General features: G+C 41.7%; 1 protein-coding gene across 2 annotated transcripts in view; it reads left to right on the top strand.

Annotated features, from left to right (window-relative positions):
• Positions 1-19,551, top strand: part of cdh1 (cadherin 1, type 1, E-cadherin (epithelial)) — a 159,110-nt gene extending 139,559 nt beyond the window's left edge. For both annotated transcript variants that reach the window (XM_080782811.1, XM_080782810.1), the window contains exons 3-18: positions 7,201-7,304; positions 7,528-7,932; positions 8,421-8,564; positions 8,891-9,046; positions 9,234-9,381; positions 9,964-10,136; positions 10,817-10,945; positions 11,188-11,376; positions 12,548-12,792; positions 13,409-13,551; positions 13,831-13,922; positions 14,156-14,288; positions 15,327-15,548; positions 16,453-16,583; positions 17,356-17,499; positions 18,119-19,551. In XM_080782811.1, coding sequence (XP_080638937.1) covers positions 7,201-7,304; positions 7,528-7,932; positions 8,421-8,564; positions 8,891-9,046; positions 9,234-9,381; positions 9,964-10,136; positions 10,817-10,945; positions 11,188-11,376; positions 12,548-12,792; positions 13,409-13,551; positions 13,831-13,922; positions 14,156-14,288; positions 15,327-15,548; positions 16,453-16,583; positions 17,356-17,499; positions 18,119-18,337 — 2,777 coding nt within the window. In that variant the 3' untranslated portion in view covers positions 18,338-19,551. The remainder of the gene's footprint in view (positions 1-7,200; positions 7,305-7,527; positions 7,933-8,420; positions 8,565-8,890; positions 9,047-9,233; positions 9,382-9,963; positions 10,137-10,816; positions 10,946-11,187; positions 11,377-12,547; positions 12,793-13,408; positions 13,552-13,830; positions 13,923-14,155; positions 14,289-15,326; positions 15,549-16,452; positions 16,584-17,355; positions 17,500-18,118) is intronic.
• Positions 19,552-26,499: the final 6,948 nt, after the last annotated feature.

Here is a 26,499-nt window from a genome sequence, read left to right as displayed (position 1 = left end):
TGTAGAATAACAATAACAATATAATATACAATATAAGTGTGAGAACTGCTGGTTTAGAAGACATTTGTCGAATCGGCCTCAGGTCTTAATGGGTTAAGAAGATCCCTAGTCCCCTATCTGTGGAACAATACCCATTTCTCTGATAACTCACTCTTTACTTATACAATCCTTTATTGTTAGCACCTCTGTTATAGCTGCATATCGGATGCTAAAATGTTATTAGAAACATTGTTGTTGGACTGTAGGGGAATAAGTGTTTCAGACAAGTCGGCATAGTTCTTTAAGTCATAATTCTGCGATACACAGGATTGGAAGTCACTATATGATAGATGATCGGCTACATTGACGGCATACTATCTGCAGTGGAAAACGAATCACCTGGTACCTAAAATACTAGACAACAATACCCCAGATCCCTATGGGTCCAGGTTTTATTATGGTCATTGGCTCTATTATCTTGCATCTGTTTATCAATTATATATATATATACCTCTGAAAAATACCTTTGTCCCACACTCACTGACTCACTCCCACTGCACTGATGAGGAGAGAAAAGCATGAAGTGCTGCATGATAATTAGGCTGACCTTGGAGTGGATTACTGCAGCGTAAAATAAGGGAGCACATTGTTTACCAGCACATGTCTGCCAGACTGCCATCTGAGTTTCAGTACATCAAACCATACCTTGTCCTCCATGTCAATCAAACGTGTGCAAACGGAAAGGTAGGAGCGCACACCAGTAGCGGGGAGGTGCTGACCGCAGGAGATAAAACTATGACTGAGAAAGGAGAGAGGCCGCACACTCGCACAGCTCGTAGTCCAACGTTTCGGCAAACAAATCAAACGTCTGCAGTCATGGATGCCTTCTTCAGTCAGGTGAAAAAGCATGTAATTATCTTATTCCAGGTCGCTGCGTAGCTGCTAGATTTCATTATGGAGTGGCTGATAACTGGCATCTATTGGTAAAACAGCATTTATAATAGCACTTGTAATTATTAGGTTTGTCATGCCCATTTGGGATCTCTGGACAACATTTCACGGGTCCATGAGGGCTTAGGTCCGTCATTTTGGACGGTTGGACAGGACCATGGTTGTGGTACGAAAGGGGAGTACCGTAGTTTATTTGAGCCGGTGCCATGAGGTGAAAACACGCCATAATAACAGGCCTCTGTACATCCTCTGGAACAGTGTTGTTTTTGGCAGCAAATTTTGATTTTAGTTTTAGTCCTAGTCTTTTGAAAAGTTTTCATTTAGTTCTAGTCACCTGGAATGTGTTCGTGTTAGTCTAGTTTTAGTCTACTAAATGTCATGAGATTTTAGTCGACTAAATCAACAGTTGATTCAGTCGACTAAAATGTATTTTGGTGGGCATTGATGCCGTCGTAAAGGACTGTTTTTACACTTGCTGAAAATAGCCGATCTACAACCGATCTAGCGCTTGTAGATTGGCTATTTTCAGCATGCAACCAAGTGTAAAATGACTTATACTGGATCTCTTGTCCACTAGTCCCTTCCTAACATTTTAGTCTAGTTTTTATTTGTTGACGAAATTGTCAGTATATTTAGTTTTAGTGTTCATAGCACAGTTTTCATTTAGTTTCCATTTAGTTTTCTTCAGTGGAAAAAGTCGACGAAAACAACACTGCTCTGGAACAACACTGCATTTTCATAAATTTCGAATGCCCCTCTTGTTTTTTTCCCATAAGTCCCTCCCTACGTCTCCTTCCTTCCCTTTTTTTCCTTCCCCAGTTTCATACTCCTAGTAAACGTTACTACGTGGTTGAAGCAAAACAAGGTTCCTACTTCATAGTACCAAATTTATATACAATGCACCTTAACGTTTGATTTTATTACTGATCTTATGAGTTTTTTTTTTTCTTTTTGCAAAGCTCTATTGTGTCAAAACAAGCCAGCTCTACACCTCCCTTTTTATATGCACCAACATCCTATAGCTGCCAAAGGGACAAATGGTCATCTTTACAAAACATTAGTTTGCCTGAAGCCTTTGCCTTGTTTTTGGTCAAAACATGAGCTTATTCAGGTGGTTGGTTGAGTGGTTGGGGCCCGTGGACACATGCGCACAATGCCCTGATTAACAAGTTCCCTGTTTGGTTCCTGACAATTCGCTGGGTGTCATTCTCCTTAGTTCTCTCTCTCCACATTTCCTTTTTCTCTCCACTGTCATTTTTTAATGCATAAAAATAACTGTCCTGCCCCACATTTTTCTTCGTGTTCTTTGGGAGACGACATTAAGGCAGTGGAGTGGACAGTTTAGAGACGAGCAGGCTTGTCTCTAAAATGGACAGTTTGGGCGGCCATGACCATGAATGGGTAGAGAGGTCACCTGGTCACCCTGTCCCAAGGCAAAACGGATTCTGTTGAGGCCTTTAGTGGGAAACGGCAGATCATCATTAACCTTCACCAATTTCATTTCAACGGACTAGCGCATTTGTCCCTTTTGAGACATGCTTGCACTGTGTACACTGCTACACACTGCACCAGAATCCCCCTTTTCTTTGTGTGAGCCAATGGGAAGGATCGGTGGATACAGCAGCGAGAAATTAAAGTAAAACTAACCGGGGGAAATAACCTCAGATTTATTGGCTGGAATTTAAAGAGGAAAGTCTTTGGTCAAGGTGATGGGGTGGCTCATCAATAAAGTTCACATGGAAAATAATGTATCAGGGCCTGTCCAAGTTATTACATAATCACCTGATTTTCAATTATTTGAGATCATCATTATTTTCATTTCATCATTTTCAAAAATCATGAAATTAACTGGAATGGAATAGTGGAATGGCTATTTAAATTTGTTTTTAATGTACAACATTATTTAATGTGGCCTATTTTGGCTATATTTCATTATTTACTTTGATTATTGGTACCATAAATCATTCTCAGCCATTTCTTTGTATATTTAATTCATATATATTGACAGATATATATATATATATACCCTGTGAAAATTTGTGTCTCTACAAAGCCTAAAAGGCAAAATATTTATTTTGATTTATGTTCCAATGTTCAATGAAAAAAAAACACAATTAAATCACAGTTGTATGACAATCGACTAAAGCCAACTAATGCTTATCGTGACAGCTTATCGTGACAGCCCTTGCCTTTGCCACAGAGATGGGGAAATAGTCAGATTTGTCTGTAAATAACTACTCGTTACTCGTGTCCATTGAAGTCATGTGGAAAAATGACGACTTCCTGCTCGGATGTAGAGGGCTTCCCATTTTATCGCCTGTTTCACACATGTGACCTATAATGTGACAGTGAGGAGAATTGGTACATGTTTTGTTTTGTTGGCCTGACATTTGGAACAATTTAGAAGAATCTTAACACAAATCTTCTCTTATGAGGTACTTAGGCTTAAAATATTTCCAGTAGGAGGTCTGTGGCCAAATATATAAATGATATGTATAGAGAGCATGACCTCCTCATCATACCCGGACGTTAAGCAGGAACACTTACGGAGTGGCAAAAAAGGACTTTCTGGGATGACAGCCCATACATCCAAACAGAAAAGTCCTATATGATTGTGTTAAACTCACTTTGCCACTCACTTCATGCAGACACATACCCTCTATTTGGGGGTCCTTGACATATACGTCTGTTTCAGCCTACTATACTACCGGAGGTGCTCTAGTGAACTATATGAATGTATGCCAAAGTTGTTATATAATATAAGCCGGTCTGAACAAATAATAATTTACAGGGACATAGTAATTATTGTGTGCTTGACGACTGACGCCCAGAACAGGCTGCATGCACCTCCTCAGGGTGGTGGTGGCGCCTCAGCAGCGGCAGCAGCAGCTCACACATGCATCCACAAAAGCAACATTTCTGATGGGGCCTATCCACACTTTTCCTGGGCTGTGTGTGCTCCAGTTCCTGTCGATTTGATCCAATGAAACTGGTCAGATGACCAATGAAATCAACAGGAACTGGAGCACACGCAGCCCAGGAAAAGTGTGGATAGAGCAGGGCATGCGTGTGACATCATCATCAAACCCGGAAGTCATGCAGAAATGCCTACTGAGTGGCAAAAAAACGACTTTCTGGCCTTGACAACCCATGCATCCAAAACGGAGAAGTCCTATCTGATTGCATTAAACGACGTTAAACTCACTTTGTACGTTGCTTTGCCACTCAATTTGCCACTCGATGTGCCATTCACTTTAAGCATGTGCATACCCTCTATACAGTAAATATACAGTGTACAGTCTTCACGCTGCACACAGCAGCCACGGTTGTGGTTTTCCGTTGTCAGGCTGTGCACCGACGGCACAGACGGCGTGCCGTGTGGTGACGGAGGGACAGCCAGTACTAGTGATGGACTAAAATCAGTGGATCACTTTTTAAATGTCATGGACTCGTGGCCCACCCCAAAATCCGAGTTACAGATGAGGGAGTCTCCTCCATGAACCCGGAAGTGTTCTGTCACAAATTCAATCCATGTGATGATTCACGTGAAAACATTTACACTGACTTTGTAATTATGTGTAACCAGACAGAATATGGTTTGCTGATTTCTGTGAGAGTGGGGCGTGAAAGCCTATGGATGCTGAAAGGAAAAGCTATATTATAATTTTTAATAATTTTTTTTGTGCCTGGGATGGATGACGCACTCACCATTTTCCTGCTGGTAAGTGCAGGACATTCTGGCAGTAGTAGTAGTAGACATAACATGCCGTGTGGTGATCGAGGGATAGCCAGTAGTGATGGCTTCAAAACGTAATTTATTTTTGAATCAAACCGTTAGGCGCGGGGGGTACGACTACGAATATATACGTACCTAGCAAAAAGGGTTAAACTATTAGTTGCACTTGCGTCTTGCTGTGGGCTTTTAAAAATAGAAACGTAAACGGATGTTTCAAGATTGTTTGTCATTATTGTAAAAGCCATAGTCTGATATTTTATAGATTACATTTGTTAACAAATGTAACATGGTTCCAAGCTGCTCTCCCTGTTGAGTGTGAGTGAAAGAAAATGAATGTGTGTAACTTGATCCTACAGAGCAGAGTGCTCTTCAGCTGATGGTAATCTTGTCCCCACCCCAAGCAAGCAATAGCTGGAGTCAGTCTGCATACTTGATGGCTGGACTTTGTTTGAATCACAGCCTTGTACAGTATTGTTGCACACAACTATGCCATGCATTGTAACTTGATTATTTTGAATAGATCTTCAAGCTGATGAAGGTCCTGACCAGTTAGGCAGGAAAAGAAAAGTATCATCGTACATCATCATGATGTAAAATAGACACTACATAAAATAGATACTATGTCTATGTGCTCAGACAGTATGACGTGACATTCTCTATTCATTGTCAATGGGAATTTAACATAAACTAAAAGCTGGATATAGGATAACATTTACAGCATTATCTTCATGCTAAATTGTACTATTTGTAGTAGTAGTACTAACACGTTTGAATCTGGCAAACGTATGCAAATTTGGAAGGTATCTCGCCTGGCAAAACCTGAGTCATGCCTATGTTCAACAGATGGCAGCGGGATATTAGGCTTTTTTTTACGATGATATACTTTTATTGATCGCCAAAGGGTACACTGTCACCATGCAGTGCGGAACATGCAGTTAGATATAAATCGGCAAAAAAAGCAAAGGACATTCTACATACATGTTCATACACCCTTTCTAGGTAGGGGATATTTGCAGGGCTTGATGGTGCAACAGTGGGGTGGTTAAGTGAGCAAATTCAATTCAATGTGGAGGACTTCCTTTTAATTAAGTATGACCAACAATTTAAAAAGATTTGGGGTAAATGGCTGCAACTGCTACCCATTTTCAAAGCTATGGTTACTAAATACTACCAGAAAAGACCCACTGAAAACCTATTGTCTTAAATATTTAATATTTTAAGTCATAAAGCAACATCAAACCACAATAACTACAAGTAAACCATTGCACTTCAATTACTGAAAGATTGTGTGATTAAGCCACATTTACCCATTCAGGATGGGATCCTCTCTTGGTGTTTTTAACCATTATTTTAAACTTTAGCTGTTGGGCAACAAAGTCTTATGCACACCTATATGCTCTGAGACGGCTGCGCAGGCAGGGCTCAATGTACTCCTATATGCTCTGAGACGGCTGCGCAGGCAGGGCTCAATGTACTCCTATATGCTCTGAGACGGCTGCGCAGGCAGGGCTCAATGTACTCCGTACTGATTTAGGCAACGTTTCGGTCAAAGACCTTCTTCAGGCATCAAACTTTAGCTGTTGAAGAAGTGCAGATCTACAAGCTCATGCGGCGCAAATCTTTGAATATATATTCTTTCAGAGTGAACATTTTTTAACGCCAATCATTGCTTAGGAGGTACCTGGAACTACAAACAGTATTTTCAGATGGTGGTCGGCGGGCCAATTACATATAATTATTGGGGGCCTTGACATGAAATATCTTGAGCACCACTGACATAGATTTTTTTTTTGTCTTCAAGAAAATTGTTAGGATTTAGAAGGCATTTGTAGAATCGTCCTCGGTTTACAATTAGGCCTTAACCCATTTAGACCTAAGTATGTGCTTATTTGCATGGTGTTGAATCCGTTGTTCAATTTGGATTTTAATGGTTAATTTAGTTTAAGGACGGTGTTATAGTCATTCTTATATTCATATTCATTTCATTAGTCCTGATTTAAAATAAAAGCCACATTAATGGGAATCAGAATAACCTGTATTGACTTGAAGGTGATGGATATACTGGGCCATTGTTGGCATAGAGAGAAGTTTACCAATGGGAACGCCAGAAGAGTGACGGAGCCCTGAAATGGCAGACATGGAGTAATATTACTGATCTTTGAATGATTAAAATCTAGGCTGAGGTCCAAATTTATAAATTGGTCGTTAAATGGTTGCTACAGTACATCAGTTAGGCTTTAGAAACCTCTTGAGGTGTGTGTGTGTGTGTGTGTGTGTGTGTGTGTGTGTGTGTGTGTGTGTGATTCAGGCCTTGTTAATTCTTCATTCCATAGGATTGTCTTGTCTCTTCTTTGAGGCTTTCTATTTGATCAGTGTTCTGTTTAAAAAAATGTATCTCTTGGGAAGGGCCTAATCCGATCCACACCTTTTTTCTTTGAAGTTGTCCTTCAGACTATCCGAACCTGTTAATCATATGAATAAATTCCACGTGGTTTCACATTCATACAACTCCATTTTCTTTCCGTCCTTTCCAGTGGTCTTTGAGGACTGCTCTGGCCTCAGGCATTTCGTTCATCTCAACTGCAGCAACGGACATTTCCAAGTAGACCGTGATGGCTCGCGTGATCACGTATTGAAGGCGAGTACAGAATCTAATCTCAAACTGGGCATGCATAAGGAAGTGTACAGAATATGTAATGTGTGCAGATCCAGATTATTTCAGTATGTGCATTCAGCATGTAATTTACTGCTAGATGGATAGATCATACAATAATGTGTCCCCCCCCCCCCCCCCCCCCATATTGTGTAAAAACCAGATGTACTGTCTGCCAAAAATTCTAACATTTGTTTTGCATGGACAGATGAATAAAACTTTGACTCTGCGTGGAGGATACAAGAACTTCTCCATCCATGCCTGGGACTCCCAAGGAAAGAACATCACTGTCCCCATCTGTGTGCTGTACGAGCCTGCCCACCATCACCTCAGCCATGGTCACCGGGATCAGCTGCACTCCAAGAAGCATGGCCACGGTCACAATCTTCACAATCGTCACAATCATCGCAATCACAACCACCGTAGTCACCACAATCACAACCACCGTAGTCACCACAATCACAACCATCGTAATCACCAAGGAGACAATCGGCATCGCATCGATAAGACCGCCTCTGCCAACCACCATCAGCAGCATCACATCACTGAGATGGACGTCGCCAGCCAACAAAAGCAGCAAAGCACTGAGACGAGCTCTGTCCAGAGTATAGAGGTATGGAGACTGCAGCAGACCATCAGTATGGAGCATGACATTTAGTCATATGAAGTTAATTGACATCTCTCTTGTTGTCACTCGACCCACTCGACTGGGCCTTAGACGGAACAATAATGTTAACGCTTGCTGTTGCATTTGCCGATACAAATGCTATGTTTATCTGCCCATGTTGGTGTTTTGAGCATTATGTTATACTTTAGCTATTGAAAAATAGCAGCTCTACAAGCTCATAGCGGCGCGCTACGAGCTTGTAGGTCTGCTATTTTTTTTAAAGTTCAGAGCGAAAAATGTTAACTAAAATATTGGCTTCTGGGGGGTCCCTGGAACTACATATTTTGAGATGGAGGTCCGTGGCCCAATAGAGATAATTCTGGGGGTCCTTGACATGAAAAAGGTTGAGCACCACTGACATAGAAACAGAAAAAAGATTTTTTTCAGTCCAAAATGGGTTCAGAATATGTCTCTAAAACTGTATTTTTCCCCAGGCCGCTGTAGCCAATCCCGGCGTGGTGGTCCTGCACTTCCCCAAGTCCACTAGAGGTTTGAGGAGACAGAAAAGAGCCTGGGTCATCCCTCCTATCAATTATCCTGAGAACGACCGTGGACCCTTCCCCAAAGCAATGGTTCAGGTGAGATCGGGGCTTTGCTTCGCGTTGGTGGAAGAACTACATTACTTTCCTTTGTAATTATTACTGAAGGATGAACATGGTTATTTGTCACGTCGGTCAATCGGGGGTGAAGACAACATTCCTGTGGATTCTTCCACTGTGGAGCTCACACACCTGAGGCACTGTATTTACAGCTGTAAATACTGTGACATGAAATCAGATGGCGCAAAACCGGACAAAACATGAAGTATTTTAATGTTCATCCTTTAAACAAACAAAAAAGCCCGTACTGGACTACTGGTACATTCTTACATGTTAAAGTTTCGATTCTGTTCTATTCTTTGCAGATTCGTTCAGACGGTGGTGACGAGATGCCGATGTTTTATAGCGTTACTGGACCAGGAGCAGACCTGCCCCCTGTTGAGCTTTTCACTATAGACAAAAAATCTGGCTGGTTGTTTGTTAATCAGCCCTTGGACAGAGAGGAAAAGCCCTTTTACACTGTAAGTACTGTTGTGTAAGTCAAGTGTTTTTAAATGCCATACCAACTTGGATTTGTATGTACATTCATCAATATGGTCTAACTTAAGTTTCCAGTTAATTTTCCACTTTGCTGTCTGTAAGTGGTTACTTAGGCTATGCATTTATAGTTCTCAAGTCTTAACATTTCAAATATGTTTGTTTATGCAGCTCCAAGCTCATGCTGTGTATGCGCAATCAGGAAAGATTGGTGAGGAACCAATGGACATAAGAGTGGTTGTCATTGACCAGAATGATAACAAACCCCTTTTCACTCAAGACACCTATCTGGGACAAGTTCCGGAGGCCTCGCCTATTGGTAAGATTCGTAAACTAGCGTTTAACCGTTTGGCTGCCACCTGCTGGAAATCCAACTTCTGACTGCCACGGTCTGTGGGGGTGATTTAGAGGTTGCGCACGCAGCACAGAAACGGATGTTGTGGGCGTCCATTATGTGCTAAATAAATAGAGTCAATGCTAGCGAGCTAAAATATAGCCATCCTTGCTCTAGAAAGCACCAATGTTTCCATCTAGACCACCGGATAATCAGCAAAGACCTCCGAACATCGCGCTAATTGACCAAACCATGGAGAGCTCTGTAGATTAGGGGTTATTCAGCTTTTAGTCTGCCTGTATAATGGGAGGTGGACGGCAGCGCGCATGTGCAATCCGGTCTAGGATCGCTAAAGAAGGAAAGGCCGAGCCAAAATAATAATGAAAAAATAGTTCTCAGCGGTGCGGATTGATATCCATAATAAAGCCAATCTGACGGAGCATTCCGACACGAGCAAAAGTAGGGATTGTGTTAAGTTCTGCTGGTGGCTGTCTGCTTCATTGGTGGCTGTCACAATGTAGTGTAAGGCTCATTGTAATGTTGGTCTCTCCTTGTCTATTTCTGCAGGCACTGTGGTGTGTACAGTGAATGCTACAGATGCAGATGAGCCAGCCAATGACAATTCAGATATCCGCTACGTCATTCTGAATCAGGAACCAAAGACTCCTGCTGATAACCTGTTTGAAATCAACCCAAGCAGTGGAGCCATCAGAGTCAATGCAGGTGGTTTGGACAGAGAGGTAAGCCACTTGCTATCAATATTGTTTGGGGTATTTATTTTAGAGTTTTCTCCACCTTACCTCGTAATTGGTAAGCAGGTGAATGAAAACATATATACAGTTTATTTTGCCAAAAAGGGAGACCAACAGAGTTCAAGATGCAATTAGTAAATGTATTAATGTTCACAAAATAAACCAGAGAAACAAAAGAATAATCTGTCTGTACCGTATACATGTAGGTATCAGTTATGTCTGCAGTGTATTGATGGCTGAAGTGGAGAGTTTGAGTGAGTGAATGCATACACAGGGCGAAAAGTAGGTGCACGTGCACTAGAGCAAGACGGAATTATTTAATGAACATCAAGATGCAAATATCTTGCAGTGTGTAGGGGCCCTTAGTCAGTCTTTTTGTAGACTTCTTCTCAATCTACAGTGTATATACTGTAGGTGAGGCAAGTTGGCATCAAGGGAAGAGAGACGTCACAGTTACATATTGTAATAAAAATATCGTCAACTCTTGTGGACACTAACTACATATGGTCATTTGGTGTCGGTTCACTGTTTTAACGTCTTTCAAGAGGATGCTTGCTTTTCCTCAGACTTTTAGGGGGGAAACTGAAATGTGTACTAATGTAAAATGGCTAGAGCCTTAATTAATCGTGTGTGTGTGTGTGTGTGTGTGTGTGTGTGTGTGTGTGTAGCAATTCCCAAAGTACACTCTGGAAGTACAAGCAGCCGATATGAGGGGATTAGGATTGACCGGAAGAACCAAAGTTATCCTTACAGTCACAGATAGCAACGACAATGCTCCCGCTTTTCAGAAGAAAATGGTAAGTACTGTATAGTGCAAATATGATTAATGTAAAGGAGACATAAATGCTGTACTGCATGTGTTCAACAACGCACGAGCGCACTAGTAACAGAAAAGTGGTTGATGAAATGGCAACCGTTTTAAAGCATTGCTTGACATGTGTGGCGTACTGTATGCTAGTGTATTACTTCTACTTCTATCTACACTGACTCACACTCTCGCTCGACAAGTTGACATGATGTGCCTGTGCTCTCTTCCTAGTATGAGGCGACTGTCCCAGAGAACAAAGTGGGAGCTGTGGTCGTCAAGATGACTGTGACGGATGGCGACGAGCCCCATTCCCCGGCCTGGAACGCAAAGTTCACAATTGTCGACGGTGACCCCACTGGGCTGTTCTCTGTGGAAACATCCCCCGTTAACAAACAGGAAGGAATCATCAAGACAGCGAAGGTAGAAAGCGAACCACTTTTTGTTGACTTTGAAGTCCTTGTTGTCGTCGATCACGTCAAAATGAATACTAAACGCATACTTTACATTACTGTCTGGGTGCCTTGTGGACCGGGCGCATGCCACACAAAGCCTCTGGCCTGACGGCGTGCCGCGTGTTCGAGTCCCGTTCATGACCATCCTTTGCTGCGTGTCTCTCCCCTTAGTTCTCTCTCCCTCTTTCCTCTCCGTCTTCACTGTAACTATCAATAAAGGCACAAAAGACAAAAACAAATCTTTAAAAAAAAAAGAATAATTACTGTCAACGAGGCTTGGTCGATATAACAATACCTGACGATCTCAGATCATCGCAGATTGTGTTAACCCGTTGAGGCCTGACGTCGAATTAAATAAAAAGTCCTCTGAAAGAATATATATTCAAAGATTTGTGCCACATTTTCACGATTAAAAAAAAATGGCAGACCTACAAGCTCGTAGCGCGCCACTCGGTGCTAAAGTATAACATAATGCTTAGTTAAAACACCAAAACGGGTTCCTGTCCAGATTGTGTTAAGCTACTACAGTAAATGTGCATTCATAGCATGCATTAACATTTAAATACATTTACGGTAACCGGAAGGCTCGCCTTAAAACACGCTCGTCATTTTTTCCACCGACCGCTCATTGTTTTTTTACTGAGGATAAGGTTGGAAATATGTTTAGGGTTTATAGTTTTACTGAGGTTAAGTTTATGAATAGACTTAGGCTTTTGCCACCATTTTACTGAGGTTGAGGTTGGGTTTAACCGTATAGGCATAGTTTACCTAGGTTACGTTTAGGAATACCAAGTAGAGAGCGTTATACCTTTCCGCCGCATTAACGCCCGACACTGTGTTGAGGTGAGTGTTGAGGTATTCTGTCCTCCCATTGAACATACCCCACTGACAGGTGTTGCCCCAGCCCCTAGGAAATGGGGGACGGAAAGCCAGGTGGGGAGGACGGTATTTGTCGCTTGCTGCACATGTTCCTAAAATGACCAGTTGTGTTCGTATAGGTATATGTTTAAGCCAAGCCGGATGCACCACAGTAGATTAGAACTCCTAGATAATTTTTTTTAACCAGTGTGTTAGTGACAGCATTTGTTGCTGGTAATAATAAACATATCTGTTGTGCTTCTCTCCACCTATCCATCAAGGCCTTGGACTTTGAGTTAAACAACAAGTACACACTGTTGGTTGCTGTTGAGAATGACGTACCCTTCGCCCTAAGGCTGCCCACGGCCACTGCCACTGTGACAGTGAATGTGGAGGATGTGAACGAGGCTCCCATCTTCAACCCAGAAGAGAAGTTTGTGGTGAAGCCAGAGGACTTGGCCGTTGGCTCGGACGTGGTGGCGTACATGGCTACTGACCCTGACACTGCACGAAAACAGAAAGTCTCGTAAGTTCACCCTCCAGAAGTTATTTTTAAAGGGAATGGCCCTCAACTTTATTCGTGGTATACAAAGCACTTCTCATCCAGTAGTAGTGGGCTAATAAATGGCTGCCTCCATTGAAATTAAATTTTAATATTTGATCTCAACCATCACCTCCAGAAACATTACATGAGGTTTTTACTGTAATATAGAACATGGTGCAAAGCACAAAAATGTTGTCTGGTCATGTGTTGCTCCAGCGCCTTCTTTATTCCGCTATAAGGGTCAGGCTGATTTCAGCTTTAGGTGTGCTTACTTGAGCATTGGTTTTGACTGAGTTGGGCTGTCAAAAAGTTTTATGTTCTTGCATTTCATAATCTTCTCGAGTTGATTACCGTCTTGAAAAGGGCTATGCATTTATTATTTGTTAGCATTATGTTATGCTTTAGCTATTGAAAAATAGCAGATGTACAAGCTCATGGAGCTTGTAGGTCTGCTATTTTTGAAAAATAGTGAAAATATTTATTTCAGAAAACTGGAGGATTTAGAAGATTTTTTTTTTTTAATTTCTAGGTTGGGCCTAAAGGGGGTTAAGTTGTGGTTTATGAAGGAAAAGCTAAGTTTGTGTGTTTCTGTGTGCAGGTATAAAATCCTGAGGGACCTGGGCGGCTGGCTCAATATAAACAAACAGACAGGTCTGATCACAGTCAAGTCTCCCATGGACCGGGAGTCCCATTTCATAACGGATGACAAATACACTGCTCTCATTGGTGCAATTGATGATGGTAGGTGTACAGTGATTGGAGAGCACTTGGGTCAACTGCTGCTGTATAAATCTAGATGACTTGACATGCACATATTTCATTAGAACACATGTATGACAACGTTAGGCGTTTCTTACACAGCTCTCATATTTTTTATATGAAGATGGTAGTTAACATGAGCTGTGTACACATTAAAAGGGTCTTGATTATCAGCATGTTGCCACGTGTGTTAATGTGTGTGTGTGTGTGTGTGTGTGTGTGTGTGTGTGTGTGTGTGTGTGTGACTGTGTGTGTTTCCAGATGAGATCCCAGCCACAGGAACAGGCACCCTGATCATTCAGCTACAAGATGTCAATGACAATTTCCCCACCATTGATGAACGTGTCATCAAGGTGGGCCTTCTATTATATAATATACGATTACATTATCCAATGTATTTTGCTTGCATGATTGAGAGACAGTCGTTCAGCATTCTTCTGATGCAAACGCTTCAGACAGATTCCCCATGCTTGACTTGGCGTGTAAAGATGATCGGATTTGAATAATTTGATCTTTATTTTTTGTTGCATTCCTCATGATATACAGCGAGACTATTTAAAAAAAAAAAGTAACTGTTTTTCTTCAGGTGTGCAACAAAGACTCCGCTCCCCAAATGCTGACGGTGACCGACAAAGATGGAGTAGGTCATGCAGCACCATTCAGCGTTGTCCTGCAAGGACTATCCAAACAAAACTGGACCGCTAAGATGAATGACACAAGTATGTATCTAAATATTTTGGGTAATGTGCATTTTGATGGAGGGGAGAGAGAGACTACCTGGCTTTTGCTAAGGTGGTGTAGATGCTATACATTATAAATATTGCACACACACTGCACTGACCGGTGCTGTGTGTGTGTGTGTGTGTGTGTGTGTGTGTGTGTGTGTGTGTGTGTTTGACCCCAATGCGGCCCCAATTACTATAGCCCACTGCTCAATGTGAATGACCCCAATGATCTACAGGGGTCAATAGGTTGTGCTACAAACCAGACACAAAGCCCTTTATTGTGAGCGCTTAGCACCTTTTTGGTGTTTTAAACATTACGTTATACTTTAGCTGTTGAAAGATAACAGATCTACAAGCTCGTAGCGCGGCAGCGAGTGCCACGAAATAGTTTGAAATGGCTCCTTTCATCAAATAGTTTGAGAACGACTGACATGGAAACATAGCTTTTTCAGAAAACTGTCAGGATTTAGAAGACATTTTGTAGAATCGTCCTCTAAATCGTCTAAATGGGTTAGAATTATTCCAATAAAATAATCATTGTTCAGTAACAGGATCTCCCTGTCTCAGCAGCTCATAATGGTAAATAATAATGATGATAATGATAATGATAAATAAATCAATTTTCAGGTCAGCGTCTCAAATGTTATCCAATCGGGAGAGAGAACTAAAACAGGATATAGGATAAACAGAAATGAGCAGTGATGAAACAAGAAGTGGACAGACAAAATTGCAACACTGTAACAACTGTAAAAACAAATGCCGGATGAAAAATAATCTTCGTGGGGTTCTCTCTGTTGATTCTGATTAGTAAAGCGATGGGGAGACCACCGTAGCAACGATTACGAATATAGAGCTTTCACTTAAAAAATAAATAATAATCGCACGACCTTTAAGTCCCTTTGTCTTCATAATCTCAAGAAAATAAATAGTAGCCCTGTTTGAATTCAACTTTCAGAAAAGTTGCACCATTTCTGTAAAAGATGTAATCTAATAACAAAGAGTGGTCTCCCCTTCCTTTTCTCCCTGCTCCAGAGACGGGCATCATCCTCACTCTAGCCCAGGAGCTGCCCAGAGGGGACTACAGTGTGGTGCTGACGGTCTCCGACACGGAGGGCAAGAAGCAGGACAGCACCCTGCAGGCCACCGTGTGTGACTGCAAAGGAGTCGACGTGGTGTGCTCGCCGCTGACCAGAGCAGCCGGCATGGGCCTGCCTGTCATACTGGGAATCCTGGGAGCCATCCTACTGCTGCTACGTAAGCACAGCTGCTGGGAATGGGTGTGATGTGACCTAGTGCTGGGAAATTAAACGGAAATATATTAAAACCAACGGGGAGCCAATTTAAATTGACATGGGGGGGAAAAAAGTCAAAAGATATTTGGTAATCGACTTAATATTATTTTTCCTGATTAACCTATTATCCCTGTATTATACTTTGCAATTTGCAGTTGATTGGCTATATTCATTGTTCTTCAACACCACCGTTCATTGTAAACTAATCAGGGAAAGGGTCAAGGCAGAACTGCATTGGAATTTCACCAGCAAAGTAACGTTTCCACATGATGACCACTGACCATATCGCGTGGATATTCAGTTCTACTATTCTATCGTCTCCTCTTCAAACGATCAATCAATCAATCAAAACTTTATTTGTATAGCACATTTCATACAGCAAGTGCAACTCAATGTGCTTCACAGTTTACAAATATAGAAACATTAAAGGAGATGGAAAACAAAGAAGAAAAATAAAGAAAACATTTAGGAAAAACATTATAGATAAACATAAACCAGGATAATGGTATGAGCTAATTAAACGCAATGTTAAAAAGGTATGTCTTAAGGTTTCTTTTAAAAATGTCCGTGGATTCAGAGAGCCGCAGGTTAACTGGCAGGCTGTTCCACATTACAGGACCATAATGGCTAAAGGCTGCTTCTCCATGCCTTTTAGTCTTAGGTCTAGTCTTAGGAACCTCTAAGAGAGCAGTTCCCGAGGATCTAAGAGCTCTTCCAGGCACGTACCCAGGGAGCATTTCGGACAAATATGTAGGTGCATTACCATGGATAGATTAAAAAACCAGCAGAAGGACCTTAAAATCAATTCTAGATAAAACGGGCAACCAGTGAAGGGATTTTAAAATGGGTGTGATTGTCTCTTCCAGTGCTGGTGCTGCTGCTGCTCATGTTCATAAGACGGAGAGGAGGAGAGAAGAAGGAGCCTCTGCTTCCAGAAGACGACGTCCGAGACAACATTTACTATTATGATGAAGAGGGAGGCGGCGAGGACGATCAGGTACATTTACTCATGCATGGAGCACAAACGCTTGTGTTAATGTACTGTATTATGCTGTCACCATTACACGTTTAAGTGTAATTGACACACAAAATGGTTTGCCATTGAACGATTGAATTATGTTTTTTGCTGTCGATCATGTGAATAAAAACTTAATTTTGGTTTTTACTTTTAGGCTTTGTAACTTTTAGGCTTCGCAATCAAACGATTCACAGAACAGATATGACAAATAACTTTGAATTTACAAAGAAATGCCTGACGCAACATATTTATAACATAACATTTATAACATTGTTATACTTAAATTTGTAAAATAAAATCACACCTGTGTGAACTGAGTGGTGCAACTCCCCCCCCCCCCCCCCCCAACTCACTCTCTCTCATTAGCAGGCAACAGTGCAGCACTATCACTCTCTCTGTTTCCGGCACAACAGTGCCCCTACTGGTACTAATAGTCATACTGGTGCTCATTAACCAACACATAGGTGAACACGGACATTGCTGTTCCTTGAAAAATAGTGATCTACAAGCTGGGTGCCTGAAGACCATGTGTAAAGAAGGAAAACGATAATGCACACCCCAGTTTTGAAACACGCTGCTGGACACAAAAAGTGATCCGGAGGGGCGGAACGTTGTTTTATAAAGGTTGAAATAAAGAGGACGCGGAGCAGAATGATATAGTGTGCGGGCAATCATTTGCCTTCAGACCATGGTAACGAGTACTAACGACTGATTCATGTTTTAATATAATAATGTCTCTCTCTTCCTTCAGGACTTTGACCTTAGTGTGCTTCATCGGGGTCTCGACAACCGCCCTGAAGTGTTCCGGAATGACGTGATGCCGACTTTCTTGCCCCGCCCTGAATACCGCCCTCGCCCCGCCAATCCCCAAGACATTGGCAACTTCATTGATGACGTGAGTGAAGTCAATACAGTTCAGTGTACAGAAATCAAAACGGCAAAACAAAATGTGTTGCAAACACGAATCTGGACAGTGTAAACAAGAAATATAATTTGACCGTACATGATTCGGTAGCAATCTTTAGATTTCATATGTTATTCACACAAAAAACATTTTCCATTTTAAGTTGATCAAAATTTGAAGGTAGAGGTATTGCTGTAGTCGAGTCCACCTGAAGTGAGTCCAAGTCGAGACCAAGTCCAAGGGGAGGGGCTGAGTCCAAGTCAAGACCGAGTGTGGGAGCGGGTCTAGTCCGAGTCAAGATTGAGACAGACGGGAGGCGAGACCACATTTGTTTTCTCTTTTCTCATTTGATGGGTACAGAAAACACTAGAGATGCACCGAATATTCGGCCACCAGAACTATTCGTCCGAATAGTGGCCAAAAAAAAATGCATATTCGGTATTTGGTTCGGTTGATTTTAGAGCCAAAACCGAATAGTCAAAGAACCGGGGGTTACCTTGACCTACCGTTGTGATGACGTGATCAAAACGTGGCATGGAATAATGGTGGAGCATGGGAAAACAAGAATAGTTGCAGCGCTATAAACTCCTGTGTGGTCTCTCCTCTCCAGAACCTGAAGGCTGCGGACAACGACCCCACGGCGCCTCCTTACGACTCCCTGCTGGTGTTTGACTACGAAGGGGGCGGCTCTGACGCCGGCTCTCTCTCCTCCCTGAATTCGGACAGCAGTGGAGATCAGGACTACGACTGTTTCAGCGAGTGGGGCCCACGTTTCAAGAAGCTGGCCGACATGTACGGAGGAGGAGATGACGACGACGACATGCTGTAAAAAAAAAAAGAAGAAGAAAAGAAAAGAAACTGACAGACAGATCGTTCAAAAGACAGAGGAATGGATTGATGGACGAGAATGGAGCCCTGGGATACTAGCCTTCGCCAAACGATGGTGTTGTACAACAAATTCCTGAGTGTCGGTTTAACCAGTTAACCATTTTTGGTTTCACCCTTGCGTGTGTTGAACTAAAACTCAGGACTTTTTCTGTGGTGATCGAATTTGTTTTGCTTGCCTGTCGTATCGGAGTTGTTGGCGTTGAATGGATAGGTCTGTCTTCAGCCTGTCATTTTGGTCCACATTTGATCACCATGCTGAAGACTAAATGTGCTTTTTGTTTGTTCTCTACTATTGCGACTTACTTCTGTGGATGAATCTTCTTTTGTTTAGTTCCTTTTTGCAGACAATACCAGCCTCCCACCACCCAAAGGTAACATTGCAGATTTGAACTTGAACGCTATTGTGCTGTTGTGAAGACATTCTATGACGGAATTCCCCACAGTAGAATAATAGGATTCATGTTTAATATTCTTAATATAATATATACTTTAAGTGGGACACCTAAACTACCTCGTTACATGAGGATAGAGCACTAAGGTGAATGTTTACCAGACCAAACGACCTATGCTGTGCAAAACATGACCATCATTATTTTGTACCATGACTTCAGTTCCCCATTGTTTTTGTATAAAGGTTCTTCTTGAGGCATGAGATAGGAGTGATAAAGATGAAATTATTTACTGAACTTAAATCGACCTCAGGCTCAGCATAATTTTGGTCACAGACGCATCTATTAATAAATGCTTTTAAAATGTTTGATACGCATGTTAAAGCTGCAATCCAACTTTGTTTTTAGTGAATAAAACATCATTTTGATCAATTAGAGTAATGTGATTACGCCGCAGTGTTTGGAGGTGGTGTCCCTACTATTGACATTTTCAGAACCTCAGGTTGGATAGGACGCTGTTTGACGAGGGATATTGACTGAACCTCAAAGCACAATATCTCCCCTACCAAAACCTCAAAGTCACGGATGGCAGCTTTAATTTTGAGTCTGTTTAGTTTTCATTTTGTAAAAGCCGAGACCTATGTGCTGTGGCTTCAGAAGAAGCATATCTGCCTTTGTTTTTAGATTTTATATAGTTATCTTTTTTTAATACAATGGTGAACGTGTGTCTTATGTTTTATTTTATTAAATGCACGGTTTATCCATACTACATTTTGCTCTGTTTTTACTTCAAGCATGTCTTCCTCAATACAGTCCAATTACTTTTACATGGTTCAATTAAGAATTGAGCCACTAGAGGGAGCCATGGGAACTTAAATGGAAATCAAAGGCCTAAACTTGAGGTCTTTTTGCATTTAGTTCTGAATGGTGAAGGCTGATGAAGACGCGAGGTGCGTTACTTGCAATCATACACTATCATCACAAAGGCCATGAAACTAAATCTCTTGCACAAAAATAAACATGTTTGAAGTATGTGCACACTTCCTCGCTTGCATAGAAGAAGACCACTTTATTGAACATTTCAGTCCATGGGACTGTCCTCAGGTTTTAAGCTTGGTCCAAGGATGGACTGTTTTTCCTACAGTTTCTAAACTGTATTTTGTCACTCAAGGGTTACCATACTGTATAGAAACAATATTCATGCCAACATATTGACAGTGGAATAATATCTGCCACAGCCTGCAAGAGGAGGCCAGCCCACTAAACCTCTCGGATGCTGACATTGTTAGAGCCTTCATGGACGTGAACCTCAGTTAAGGTATAATACACCCCGGTGCTTGATGCAACCGGGGTTGGAACCAATATTCTACCAGCCTTTTCTTTTCTTCTAAATGCAGTATGTGCAAATATTTAAATTAGTGGACAGCAGGAGACACGGGTAAAATAAATGCATCAATGGGTCACGCCCCCCTCCCCATATTTGGCCCAGGTGTCGTATAGGTTAAGGAAGAAGCTTTCACAAGTGTTGTATGGACTCTGTCATGGAAAGCCACGGCTTGCTTTGTCTTGTACTGGGAAAGTATGTCTAGTGGAAGCCCCCGCTCGTCTCTGCAGTGGAAACCGCTCTATTCTGTGTGCTGAATGCCAAGTGGCCCAGTCTGTGCAGTGCCATTCATACACCTGTTTTGTTGGGGTATGCTGATTGACATACAGGTCACGCCCCTAACCCATGCATATAAGGACACATACTCTACCATGCATCTGTAAACTGTGCGGTAAAGCCTTCTCCAGGCCCTGGCTACTGCAGGGCCATATACGCACACACACAGGTGAGTGACACATATACACTTGACTTGCTGGCCAGGATGCCAGGTTGAAAGTGTTTAAAAACAACCACACCTAACCCTAATCATAACTAACTTTAACCTCAGATTATCTCTAATCCAACCCTAAAACTAACCCTAAATAACTGCGATAACAAACCGTGACCATTTTTGCTACAACAGCAACGTGGCCCTCTGGAGTGAGAGTGGAAATATAGTGGCCCTCTCCATCGTCAAAGTTGCACACCCCTTAGATGGTTCTGTTATGACTTCTCCTCTGCATGCTGTAGTATTTAGATTAGGGCTATTCAACTGGCGGCCCGCCTCCTAGTGGCCCTTGGAATAATAATTGAAAAAAAAAGAGAGAAAGTTACAGGTATGATGTGCGCAATATATAAAGTGCTAGATTATCATAATGACAGTAATCAGGCATAGTTGTTTCTATAGGGCGAGGGGGGCAGCCCCACCCCATGGGGCCCGCGACCCGCAATTTTATTTGCGCACGCATGAGACTGGACCATGGTCTTATTCAAAACTTATTTATTATTACTTATTATTTGTGGACCTTCAGCATTTTTAGTTGAGGACCCCTGGCCTACATACATCTTTGTGTTTGAACACAAAATGCATTTGTAGAATCCAAAATAATCCGCGCTTCGCGCACACGCTGTGCGGCCCTCCACACACAATCATTCTACAGCTGTGGCCCCCGACCTAATCTAGTTGAATACCCTACAGCATGCAGAGGAGAAGTCATAACAGAACCATCTAAACACTACAGCATGCAGAGGAGAAGTCATAACAGAACCATCTAAACACTACAGCATGCAGAGGAGAAGTCATAACAGAACCATCTAAACACTACAGCATGCAGAGGAGAAGTCATAACAGAACCATCTAAACACTACAGCATGCAGAGGAGAAGTCATAACAGAACCATCTAAACACTACAGCATGCAGAGGAGAAGTCATAACAGAACCATCTAAACACTACAGCATGCAGAGGAGAAGTCATAACAGAACCATCTAAACACTACAGCATGCAGAGGAGAAGTCATAACAGAACCATCTAAACACTACAGCATGCAGAGGAGAAGTCATAACAGAACCATCTAAACACTACAGCATGCAGAGGAGAAGTCATAACAGAACCATCTAAACACTACAGCATGCAGAGGAGAAGTCATAACAGAATCAAACATAATAGAATCTGGTACCCAGGCCGGTACCCAGGATATTGAAAAATAGCAGATCTACAAGCTCATAGCACGCCACCGAGTGACGCGCTACGTGCTTGCAGGTCTGCTATTCTTCAATAGCTATAAAGCATAACATGATGCCAACACCAAAATGGGTTCCCGTTCAGAATGGGTTATATAGACAGCAGTGAACTACAGTCTTTTCACATTGAAAATGACATTTCTAAAAGATAACTGTGCATAAATGCTTAGAATGCATGCCAGTGCTTCTCAATTAGGCGTCTGTGGGCCCCCCGGGGCCCTTGGGGGATTCCCAGGGGGTCCCCAGTAAACGTAGGTAATGCAGCTCTTTTTGAAGTATATAGACAGCAATGAACTACAGTCGACTGTTTTCACATTGAAAATGACATTTCTAAAAGATAACTGTGCATAAATGCTTAGAATGCATGCCAGTGCTTCTCAATTAGGCGTCTGTCGGCCCCCCGGGGCCCTTGGGGGATTCCCAGGGGGTCCCCAGTAAACGTAGGTAATGCAGCTCTTTTTGAAGTATATAGACAGCAATGAACTACAGTCGACTGTTTTCACATTGAAAATGACATTTCTAAAAGATAACTGTGCATAAATGCTTAGAATGCATGCCAGTGCTTCTCAATTAGGCGTCTGTCGGCCCCCCGGGGCCCTTGGGGGATTCCCAGGGGGTCCCCAGTAAACGTAGGTAATGCAGCTCTTTTTTTTTGTATATAGACAGCAATGAACTACAGTCGACTGTTTTCACATTGAAAATGACATTTCTAAAAGATAACTGTGCATAAATGCTTAGAATGCATGCCAGTGCTTCTCAATTAGGCGTCTGTCGGCCCCCCGGGGCCCTTGGGGGATTCCCAGGGGGTCCCCAGTAAACTAGGTAATGCAGCTCTTTTTGAAGTTGCTCTTTTTTTTTAAATTGCTCTTCACTTATAGCTATCTATTTTCAGGTAGATTGTTTTATTTTACTCAGTCAGCCATATCACTACCATATCACTACTCATTTTAATCTATTTTCAGGCAAATTGTGTTTATTGTATTTTATTTTACTCAGCCATAACAATTAATTTTCTGTTAACCAACTTGCTGGCTGGCAGGCAGGCAGGCAGACAGCTAGCTACTCATAGACAGGCAGACAGACAGACAGCTACTCATGGAGAATTGGACAGGCAGGCAGTCAGACAGGCCCCTGGCCCCTTGCCATTTTTGTAATGTGGCCCACAGGTAAATCTATTTGAGTATCCCTGCAGTAGCAGGTTGCCTGTTGGTGGTGTGGGCGGGGCTGATAATCTGCACACCTGAGGGATATATATAGGCCTAACTAAGCAGCATACAAACATTTGTCTCTCACTGAGAGGTGCTCGCAGCACCACGATATATGTGCCTGTATACTGAATGATGCATTAATGTAAGTCTGCTTTCCTATATATCCTACTCGTTGTATTGCCTATGTTTCCTACTGTGTATTACCTGTATCTGCAAAGACTGAATAAACTCTCAATGTCAATACTGTCTGGTCTGGTTCATGCTCTAACAAGGTACATAGCCAGCACCACCCCCTCACTAGAATATTTCAACTTAACTGAGGGTAATGTTATATTAATGTCAATTTGTGTTGCTATACAAATGCTCATTTAACCCATTCTGGACCCCTTTTGGTGTTTTAAGCTTCATATTATACTTTAGCTATTGAAAAAAAAAAACAGCAGATCAGCAAAAAAAAAACAGCAGATCTACAAGCTCATAGTGCTGCACTATGAGCTTGTAGATCTGCTGTTTTTTTTAAACTGGGGGGGAACATATTTTCAGATGGGGGTTCAAGGCCAAATGGAGGTAATTCTGGGGGTCCTAGACATGAAAAGGGTTGAGCACCACTGATTCATAGAAACATGGGTTTTTCAGAAAACTGTCAGGATTTAGAATACTTTTATTGTTTTAGAATCGGCCTCAGGTCTAAATGGGTCAAAAATGATTTCAGCTGTTTGTGTCAGAGTTACAGAAATGTTGACACCCAGAAATCAAATGAGCGATTGATTGACTGTTTCAGAAACAAAAAACAGCTATTACTGTATCTGAGATGTTAATTAATACCTAGTCCTCTGCGTTCCTCAGGCGTTGACACTAAGGAGTGCCCTGCACCTGCCCCTGGCAGCTAAATAACACTTTGGGGCAGGTGGAGTCTGCTTTCAGGTTTCCCGACCGGGCGAGTGCTCTTTTGAGACGGGACACAACCATATATGAATACAACACAACATATAAAACACCTGAATAGAGCACTCTGCGTTCGGATCTGTGAAATAAAAATAAGAGCACTGTTTACTAGGCCTGTCAAAAAAAATCGATTCGAGTTAGAATCGCGATTCTAATGCTGTCCGATTCAGAATCGATTCTCATTTTCCAAAAATCGATTAAAAAAAAAAAGGAAAAAAAAGGGGGGGGGGGGGGTTTTCTTTCACAAATGTACCTGTGCATGCAATGCATTATGGCCTGGGTTTCTGCATAGTGCATTTACTACCAGCTAAGCTAAGCCTGTCAATTGTATTTATTTTACATACTAGTTTTAGTTTTAATACTAATTTATTGTTCTGGTATTGAGTGAGAAGAGATTTTGTAACTTTTGTACTGGTTCAAATTTGTGCAAGCTAAATAAATGAGACATGTTCTCTTACTCTTGGATTTAACCTTTTGGTGTTTAAATCATTCAGTTGATAAAACCTTTACAATTATACAAGCTTTTTACTAAATGTACTCTGCTTTCATGCCAGAAGACTGGTAGAGTAGATCATGCTAAAATTCTATTTAATTGTTTTTAATAAAATAAACTGCTTTAGAATCGAAAAAAATCTTTTTTGAATCGAGAATCGGAAAAATCGAAAAGATCGTTTTTGAATCGAATCGTCACCCCAAGAATCGGAATCGAATCGTGGGACACCTAAAGATTCGCAGCCCTACTGTTTACCTGACGTGTTGTTTTCACTGTTGCTACACTTGACATTATAAAATATCAAGTGTGAACCCAACCCATAGTCATTCATAGCTACTGTGTGTAGGTTATTTTATCGTACAGCCAAAATAATCACATTTAAACTGGGGGACTATAGACGTAGTGAAAACACGTTGTGAGCTTGTAGATCGGCCATATTATACTATGGTCACTTCACTCACCGTCACCCGGGGCCCCCCCAAAAACATGTTCAAATGTGACAATTATTTGTTTTACTTTTCAGGCAAGTGTGGGGCATGACCTTGAAATGACCTGTACTTGGCCCGCCGGCGCCGGGTAAGTGCCCCTGAGACCTTAGTAGGACAGTGGTTCCCACACGTTTTAGCTCGTGACCCAAAATATAAATTAGACATTCTCATTCTCCTGGGACCAGGGGTCATCAACATGTTGGCTTCACAAAAACAAAAATAACTATTAGCTGAGGGTGTTCAAATAAAAGCACATCCATGTGTAAACATTTGAGAACCACTAGTACTGCTTGGACTCATAATGAGCTCATTACTTGGCTTTTTCTTTCATGTATTCACGAAGTTACTGCAAAACAAAGCACTGCATTTTGGTTTAATTCATGAAAGGTTTAGCTGTTTTTGAGAATGTTTTTTTTGGAAAATGTTTTAAAATAATTTAGGAAACAAAACCATAGGGGATATGATAATTAGGTCACAGTGCAGATTGCAGATCTGGGCACTTTACACAACTCAGACATCCAGATGGATGACAAATGTATTGACAGCATCAAAGGTTTTTCCACATTAAAGCCTTGGTCAGAAAGAGGCAATCTACAAGCTGCTATTTTCATCAAAAAAAAAAAGGTTTTAAAACTAAGTTTTGCACAATGTTAACATTCCAGATGGAATAAAATATGAATACTACACCATGATGGGAGTAGGATACTATCAATACAGTACAGTACCAACTTGAGTGTTTACTGATTGACCTATGATAACAACATAGCCTCCTGCAGTGAGGGGTCCGGGGACCCCCATATTTTAAATAGCAGCTATAACAGCTAAAGCCACTACGAATTGTTGATCAGCTATTTTCAACAACCGGGTCTTGTGTACAGTACAGTGAGTTATTATTTTGTTTGCTGGCTGGTTGCTACGCAGGGTTCAGCTGCGAGCCCCATGTACAGTGTCAGTAACAGTCATTCACAGTAGCTACACAATCCCTGATGGATCTGAAAACAAATCCACTACCAAATCCCCAAGACATTAACACGTCTTTATCAGCGTTTGTGTGGTCAAGACAATTGGCATTTTACCCACCTCAGTTTCTGCTGCAGCCTGCAGGTCTGTCTTGCTCCAGTGCAAAGCGAAAGTAAAACATGACGTTCCTTTGAATAAATAACTAGGATGAAAAAAACAAAAAAAACCTTCCTTCCTGAGTGTAGTTTGAGAATATATCCCCGTTGCAAAGAATGAAAAAGAAAGTTACCAAAAATCCCATGCATTTCGTATTCTCGTTTGTCCAATGGATAGCGCGTCGGACTTGAGATCCAATGTGCCCGGGTACGCAGCCGGAGTCAAGATCACGAGACCGCGGGCCGAGGACTGAGGACATCAGTAGAATAGATTTTAGATTCTCTCTAGAACTCTGAAGAAGACCGCAAAACCGAAATAAAATCCATCCATCCATTGTTTTCCTTTCACGAGTCCCTGCTG

Source organism: Protomyctophum bolini, assembly GCF_963924005.1.
Source record: "Protomyctophum bolini genome assembly, chromosome: 14".
In the NCBI taxonomy this organism is placed as follows: domain Eukaryota; kingdom Metazoa; phylum Chordata; class Actinopteri; order Myctophiformes; family Myctophidae; genus Protomyctophum; species Protomyctophum bolini.
The sequence above is the reverse complement of the archived record's forward strand: the minus strand, read 5'-3'. Positions and strand labels throughout refer to the sequence as shown.